General features: G+C 52.8%; 1 protein-coding gene across 2 annotated transcripts in view; it reads right to left on the reverse strand.

Annotated features, from left to right (window-relative positions):
• Window positions 1-8,564, reverse strand: part of ATP6V1C2 (ATPase, H+ transporting, lysosomal 42kDa, V1 subunit C2) — a 74,799-nt gene that overhangs the window by 26,870 nt on the left and 39,365 nt on the right. For both annotated transcript variants that reach the window (XM_011965284.1, XM_011965285.1), the window contains exon 4: window positions 3,124-3,218. In XM_011965284.1, coding sequence (XP_011820674.1) covers window positions 3,124-3,218 — 95 coding nt within the window. The remainder of the gene's footprint in view (window positions 1-3,123; window positions 3,219-8,564) is intronic.

Below are 8,564 nucleotides of genomic sequence, written 5' to 3' on the forward strand. Positions count from 1 at the left end.
GGAGGCGGAAGTTGCAGTGAGCTGAGATCACGCCACTGTACTCCAGCTTGGGTGACAGAGTGAGACTTTGTCTCAAAAAATATATATAATAAAATGGGCCAGGCACGGTGGCTCATGCCTGAAATCCTAGCACTTTGGGAGGCCGAGGTGGGCAGATTGCCTGAGCTCAGGAGTTTGAGACCAGCCTGGGCAACATGGTGAAACCCTGTCTCTACTCAAAATACAAAAAAGTTAGCTGGGCATGGCGACGTGTGCCTATAATCCTACCTACTCAGGAGGCTGAGGCAGGAGAATTGCTTGAACCTGGGAGGTGGAGGCTGCAGTGAGCCGAGATCTCACCACTGCACTCCAGCCTGGGCAACACAGTGAGACTCTGTCTCAAAAAAATAATAATAATAAAATGATAAAAATGATAATTAAAGAAAAAGATTTAAAGTGATGATTTTAAAGATAAAAACTAAATGTTTTTCTCTTTACATTTTGCCATGTTTTTTTATAAAATTCATCTTTTTATAATAATTTTTTTAAACTTTCAAGTTTGAAACGATTATAGATTCACAGGATGTTGCAAAAATAGTACATAGAGATCCTAAGTACTCTCTATGCAGTTTCCACAGTGATTTCCCACACCTCACCATACAACTATACTATTCGGCACTATACAACTGCATACTATACTGTACTGTGCAACTATATTGTACGACTATACAACTATATTAAACTCTTCTGCACTATAGAAGTATACTGTGCAACTGTATAGTATACAGCACTATGTAACTATATAACTATATGATTACTATTCTGCACTATACAGCTCTATTACTATACTGTACTGTCCTATACAACTATACTATACTATACTATTCTGCACCACACCATCATAGTTCTGTATCATAACCAGGAAACTGACATGGGTACAACCCACAGATCTTGCTTTTTAAAATAAGATTTATGTATTTTTTGGAAAAAAAAAGCAAAAAAAAAAATACTGCTTGTCTTTATTTTTCTGATTTCATCACAAGCCAATGAAAAATTGCTGAGAGGTATTTGGGACCAAGTAAAACAATGGTGGGAACTAGGGTTTTGGAACCAGTAAGGCCCACATTTAAATGCCAGTTCTGACTTTTACTGGCTGTGTGATCTGATATAAGCTCCTTGACCTCTCTGAGCAAAGTGACCCAGAATTACTGTGAGATAATAGAGGAGTCTCCTTTGACTAAATGTCTCTAGTGGACAGATTGAGACCTCTCGTTGGCAGAACGAGGCTGAGGCGGGGGGTGTCACACTGTGTTCCTGGTGTAGGAAGGACCGAGGGAGCCAACACCCCGAAGCCTCTGCCCCTGCTCCCGCCAGGAGCTGCTTCCCTGCGCTGGGGCCAGTCCAGGGCTTCCTTGGGAAGTGGTACCGTGCACACAGTTAACCCGCAGGCTCTGGTCCCCAAGACCTGTATCCCCATCCCGGCATAACACTCCAACTGTGGCAGGCCCTGGATCGCGCACTCAACTCCTCAGCTTCCTCTTCTGCACTCAGAGGAAAGCGATGTCCACCCCATGGCATGAGGTGGATAGTAAGGGAGCCCAGCATAGTCTCGGGCACATCTGGAATGCCACCAAACCAGTGCCCTCCTTCCTTCCTGCCAAAGGCACTCTTAGGGTGCTCTGGACGGGAGAAGCCAGGTCTCCCTACAGCCCCTCTGCCCCCTCCCTGTGCTCCAGGGGCCCTCCACACTGAGTCTGGCATCCCTGGGACTCAGAGAATCCCAAACTGGCCCATGGTGAGGCAGAGAAGGGCCAGCCCCACCAGCCAGCGCGTGCTTCCAGTTCCTTGGTGGACATGCACGGCCCCCTCTGAAGGGAACACCTGGCACAGGTACTCTGGGCAGCCCCTCCTTGAAGGGCCTTCCAGAATCACTGCCTGATCGTTCCAGCAGGGGCCTGGGCCCCTTTGATGTTAGCAGCCCCCGAGGTGCCCCACCCAGATTCCCGAGCTTTCTGGCCCCACCCTACTTTCCAGGAGACCTGCAGGAGTTGCCAGAGGACAGGTCAGAGGCCCAGCTCCACCCTGACCCTTGGCCACAGTCACAGTAGAGAACCAGGCGCCTTTGTTCCTGGCCCAGGCTGAGACTCTCCCACAGCCATGGGGGCCAGCAGGAGATGGGACACATTAGGGGCTCAGTGTTTTGTGGCAGAAGGGAGAGCCAGGCCTCAGAAACCAACAGCCTCAGTCTCATGGTCCTCATCACTCTTGCCCTCAGTGATGATACAGAGAAGTCACCCAGCTCCAGGTGCCCACAGCATCCCCTGGGACTCGAGTCACAGGGTGTTCATTTTATCAAGTGGAGTGGAGGCTATTGCTGAACAGGACAGAGGACTGTTGGGACACTTACTGCCTCTCCATTGTCACAAGTGGAGAGCGAAGAGCTGGTGCAGTATCTCAAGAGGTTAGGGCTCCCAAGCCAAACTCTCCACTTAAAGCAAATAGTTTTGCAGGTGAACAATCCCCTGGGGGCTAGAGGTGTCAGGTTCGTAGGAGTAGATGATGGGGGAGCTGCCTTCACCATTAGTAACTTTTTTTTTTTGGTGGGGGGATGGAATCTCATTCTGTTGCCCAAGCTGGAGAGCAGTGTAACCTCCACCTCCCGGATTCAAGCGATTCTCCTGCCTCAGCCTCCCGACTAGCTGGGACTACAGGTGCGTGCCACCACGCCCAGCTAATTTTTGTATTTTTTAGTAGAGACAGGGTTTCACCATATTGGACAGACTGGTCTCGAACTCCTGACCTTGTGATCCACCCACCTTGGCTTCCCAAAGTGCTGGGATTACAGGCGTGAGCCACCGTGCCTGGCCACCATCAGTAACTTTTGAAAAAAGAAGTGGAGCAGCAAGTGAATGGGTGCTGGGCCCTCGAGGGGAGGCCAGGGGACTGACTCTTTCTCTGTCCAGGGCTGCCCTAAAACCCCAAACCTGCCCGGTGCATGGAAGGAGGCCACACCTCAGAAACCCAGAGGCCCAGTCAGGGCAGGCTGAGGCTGTTGACAGGGGGGCCCTACCCAGGCTCAGACCCCAGGCTCTTGTCCGCCTGACCCACCAGTCAGCTGTCCCCCAGAGCAGTCCCTTTTCTCACCTTGGCTATTGTGTCCACCACGCTCACGAGCGGCTGCTTGGCAGGGTATTTGGCCATGTCCCATTCAAAGTGGGTCACAAAGGATGTTAAGTCAACTGGAAGAATACAAACACATTTCAACACATGAGCCTGCGCTCCGCGTCCACGAGCGAGACTTCGGAATCCCAAGTCAAGCATCACCGTGGACACGAAGGCAGCCATCATGGGCAACGCCGGTGGGCAGGCACAGGGCTCTGGCAAAGCAAACGTTCCCTGTGGGAGCAGGGAGCTGTCAGCCCGTGGGAGCTGTGAGCCCGTGGGGGCTGCTCCCTGTGGGAGCTGTCAGCCCATGGGAGCTGTTCCCTGTGGGAATGTGAGCCCGTGGGAGCTGTCAGCCCAAGCACTAGGCAGTTTCAACTCTCACTGTCCATTTCAAAGAAGGTATTTTCCACATTAGCGAAATGCTGGACTTTGTGACTGTGGTTTATATTAAACGGCAGGGAGGTGCATTTTTCAGTATATGCTATTTAGAGAAAAGTCTCTGGTGAACAGACCACACCAGTGTTTTCACACATTTCCTTTTTTTCTTTTCTTTCCACCAAACCCACTGCCTTCAGAATGTCTCTGGCTCATTCTAACCAGGTGTGGGGTGGAGAGAGCCCCGGAATTGAAGTCAGAAAGAAGCAACACTAAATAAACCTCAGCTGACTCAACCCTTAGGCTAGGAGAGAATCCGTTTCCCTCCCTGAGACACAGCAGAGTGACACCTTGCCTGCTCTCTTCAGATTAGTTCGCCACACGCTTAAACAGAGCTACCTGGGCCAGCCGCCCCAGGACCTGACCTCTTTTAATACGCCGGTCTATGGGAAAGCGGGAAATTCCCCGGAAGCTGCAGTGCCACAGTGGCCCCTGGAATTCCTGAGCCCCTGGCAGAGGGCCCTTCCTATGGCGGATGTCCCAGACCAGGCTCCCTGTGCACTGGCACTTCCCGGTCTATCCTGGTGCATGAAAGGGGACTGTCACGCTCACTCCACACCCATCACCCTGCTGGGGACACACACTAGACACCACGCCCTGCCCAAGGTCCACAGGGAGACCCCTAGGCAGACACTCCACAGAGAGCTGGGGGCCCAGCGATAACCTCCTGGAGTGCTAAGGGAGGAGGAAGAGCTGGCGCCGGCTCCCGCTAGGGAGGATAGAGACCCTCCACTGGGACACAGACATGTTATTCACGCGGAGGCTAAGGGGAAGAGGAGGCGGCCATGTGGCCGGTGATGGAGGGCGTTGGGTGTCAGGCAAGGAGGGCTGGCAGCGTTATGTGCTCAGGGCACTGTGAGTCAGAGAAGAGGGAGTGTGGACGGGCACTGAACAGAAAGGGGTAGGATCAGTCACCAAGGGTCATGTCTGCACTTCACCGAGTGCCAAAAACAACACTAGATCCCACCCACTCAGCCCCTAGCACAGGAATTGGACTGAGATTCCTCCAACCCCGACAGTGGCGGCCAGTGGGGTCACCAAATAAGACTCCAGCCGACCAAGGGGAGCAGGCTGGGGACACTCACACACTCTGGGGGAGTCCTCTGAGGCTGGCGTGGAGGAGGCTCCAGGCGAGAAGCCAACAGGAACGTGGGAGGGAGAGGGTGGTGCCAAAAGGAGTAGGAGGGGCCCTGGGAGGGGAGAGGAGGACAGGGGAGGACCGACTGGACAGGGTGCAAGGCAATGATGCAGGCCTGGTGACACCAGCTTTCCCATTGGGTGGCTGGGTGGAGGGAGAGAAGTACACTAAGCTGGGCAGCCATGGAGGTGGGAGGGATGGGGACGGAGGAGAGGAGGCAAGTTCCGCCTGGGACAAGCTTGAGTTTGACATGTGGGTGGATAGGTCCCCAAGAAGCAGATGGGAATGAAATGGGACACGGAGGAGGAAACCGGGCTGGGGAAGAAATGCCAGCGTGTGAGACATAGGAAAGGTCTGAAGATAACAGGACGACGATGGTGACAATGACCATTAAAGCAGCTGGCACTTACTGCTGCTGACCTTGGGCCAAGACACATGAATTATTCCATTTAATTTATTCTTCAACCCTATTAAAACCCTATGATGATCTCGATTTTACAGATGAGGAAACTGGCACAGAGCAAGCTATGGAAACTCCAGGATAAAGGGAGACAATGCGTGAAGCACCTAACGCCCTGCTTGGCCCATGGCAGGGCCACGGCTCCCTTCCCTGCCACATCCACTAAGTGGACACAGCCATGCAGCAGGTGGAACCTGCCCAGGAACCACACTCAGACAGCTTCTAGACCACCGAGACTTGAAGAAGGTCCTTGGGAGAATTTGTTTTACAGACTTTAGGACGCTGGTGTTGGAGTTAACATGGCGAGTCCTGGCCTGTTGACAAGAGTACCTCTGAGGCACTAAGGGTGGGGCCCTGATCCAATGGAATTCGAGGCCATATAAGAAGGGACAGCAGAGAGTTGGATCCGTGCTCTCTCTCTCTCCTCATGCAGGCACCAAGGAAAGGCCATGGGATGACACAGCAAGAAGGTGGCCATCTACAAGCCAGGCAGAGAGCCCTCAGGAGAAACCAGGTTGTCTGATCTTAGTCTGTGGTTTAAGCTGCCAAGTCAGTGGTATTTTGTGACAGCAGTCCAGGCTGACTCAGACATTGGTATTAGTTTGGGTATTAATACAGGTTTTGGTATTGCCACACACAGTGGGAATGACCTTGTAGCAAGGGTGCAGGCTAGGGAGGAAGTGAGAGCAGGGAGCGGTCAGAGGGTAACCAGGAGGATTGGGAGGACTCCTCCTGCGGCAGGAACAGCAGCGAAACTCACCTCCAGGACCCCACTGCACAAGCACAGGCAAGGTCACCTCCCACCATGGGCCCAGAGCCATCCCACAAGCCAGGAACCAGTCTCAAGGCACCAAGCGGCAGCACAGGATGGGAGATGGCAAGGCGGTGTGTGCCATCCCATCCATCTCTTCCCTCCACCTCCTACCTCATCCCCTCTGACACCCCAGGCAAGTCCCCACAACTCCCCACTCTCCTCTCACAGCTGCCTCTGTCCTTCAACATGTAGGACAGGGAAAGACCAGCTCCTTCCAGGGGTGGCCCAACTGTCCCTGCTCCTGCTGGCCTGAACTCCACTCCTTGTGCTGTCTCAGGTTCCTCAAGGACAGTGACTGTGACTCACTGGTCTGTGTGTTCCCAGAGCCTGTCACAGTGCCCTGCACAGAGCAAGTGCTCCATAAACATGCTCAAAATACTGACAGACTCCTCCTGGCAACCATGACTGTGGTATCAGCTTGCACTGTCTACGTGGCTTGGAAGAGATACATTTCAGATCAAGCTTGTATCTCTGGCCATTTGCACCACGTCCAAGGCCTTCATGGCATTCAGACCAAAGGGCTGAGGTCTCCCTTTCCATCTGAAGCATCCCTGCCCTATAACTCCTCCAAGACTGAACCCGTCTTGCAGCTTGGTCTTTGTTTCCATCACGGCGCATGTGGCACTAAGAGTCTGTCCCCGGCAAGGCTGTGGCTTCCAGAAGGTGAAGGCCGTGCATCGCCACCGCGTGCCCAGCATGTGCTTGGTACTGACAGATGCTCAGGGAAGTCTGAGATGATGTCTCCCTGCAGGGGCCTCCAGAAGCTTCTGGGTGTGTGACTGTGACTTCCTCCTCATCTCTCACATGTCTTGAACACCAGCTCCAGCCGTGTACACTGAGCCTTGCCCCAGGTCAGGCATCCAAGCCCTTCCCTGTCCATGCACCTTGCCTTTGGAAAGAATGTTGTCTGAGGATGGCCCTTTGCCATCCCTCTGGTCTTTATGTGTTTTTTTTTGAAATGGATCTCGTTCTGTCGCCCAGGCTGGAATGCAGTGGCACCATCTCGACTCACTGCAACCTCTGCCTCCAGGGTTCAAGCAATTCCCCTGCCTTGGCCTCCCAAGTAGCTGGGATTACAGGCACACACCATCACACCCGGCCAATTTTTGTATTTTTAGTAGAGGCAGGGTTTCACCACGTTGGCCAGGCTGGTCTCAAACTCCTGACCTCAGGTGAACTGCCCGCCTTGGCCTCCCAAATTGCTGGATTACAGGCATGAGCCGCCGTGACCAGCCAGATCTTGCTTTTTAAAGTAAGATTTATGTATTTTTTTCAATAAGAAAAAAAAATACTGCATGTCTTTATTTTTCTGATTTCACCACAAGCCAATGAAAAATTGCTGAGAGATATTTGGGAGCCAGTAAAACAGTGGTAGGAACTAGGGCTTTCGAACCAGTAAGGCCCACATTTAAATGCCAGTTGTGACTTTTACTGGCTGTGTGACCTGATATAAGCTCCTTGACCTCTCTGAGCAAAGTGACCCAGAATTATTGTGAGATAATAGAGGAGTCTCCTTTGATTAAATGTCTCTAGTTGACAGATTGAGACTTCTCGTTGTCAGAATGAGGCTGAGACACCCATTTAGTGCTGGGATTACAGGTGTGAGCCACTGTGCCCAGCCCCTCTGGCCTTCTCTACTCACAGTACCACAGCTTGCCCTCGGCAGCTTGGAACACACAGGCCTTGCCTCCCCTGCCTGGGCTGTAGTCACTAAAGCCTGGGCCTCAGAGGGGGTAACGCGGACCTGGGCTGAGGGCCCATGAGGTCAGACCACGACCCAGGCAGGCTTACCCCTCATCAAAACACGCTTTGCACAGGCTGGCAACTCTTGAGCCATGACGGTCTTGTCCGAGAACCAAACCAAGGCCTGCCTGGCAGGCAGCAGCATGAGGGATGGTGACCAACCAGGCTGTGGCCCATCGCCCAGCAAGCCAGACAAGCCTCGATGGTTTCTGTCTTCTGTGGACATTCTGGGGCCCAGGCTGCGCAAGGTGTTTGCCAGCCCTCGCTGCAATCAAAGCTGTGTCCTTCCCTGCTCCCAGCTCAACTAGAGGCAAGGAACAAGCAGAAGCAACAGGTCCTGGTGAAGCCAAGAGCCTGTGAAGCCGTTCAGTCCATTTACAGGTGAGAAAAGGAAAATCCAGAAGTGACTTTTGGACCAGGTCTGACCGGCTGCGAGCAGTGGTGCCCTAATTGTCCCCGGAGGAAATAGGATTAAAATGCAACAATGCACGCCTCTGGTTCATCCTGTCAATCACTAGTTCATGGGTGCCCTGCAGAAGAGAAAGATTTCCTCATTCAGGTAACACTGGGAAAGCCCAAGTCAAACTAAGTTTAAAAAGGCCCCTCGGTTCGCACAATGGCTCACGCCTATAATCCCAGCACTTTGGGAGGCTGAGGCAGGTGAATCACAAGGTCAAGAAATCAAGACCATCCTGGCCAACATGGTGAAACCCTGTCTCTACTAACAATACAAAAATTAGCCGGGCATGGTGGTGCACGCCTGTCGTCCCAGCTACTCAGGAGGCTGAGGCAGGAGAATCGCTTGAACCCAGGAGGCGGAGGTTGCAGTG

Source organism: Mandrillus leucophaeus, unplaced genomic scaffold (genome assembly GCF_000951045.1).
Source record: "Mandrillus leucophaeus isolate KB7577 unplaced genomic scaffold, Mleu.le_1.0 Scaffold72, whole genome shotgun sequence".
Lineage (NCBI taxonomy): Eukaryota > Metazoa > Chordata > Mammalia > Primates > Cercopithecidae > Mandrillus > Mandrillus leucophaeus.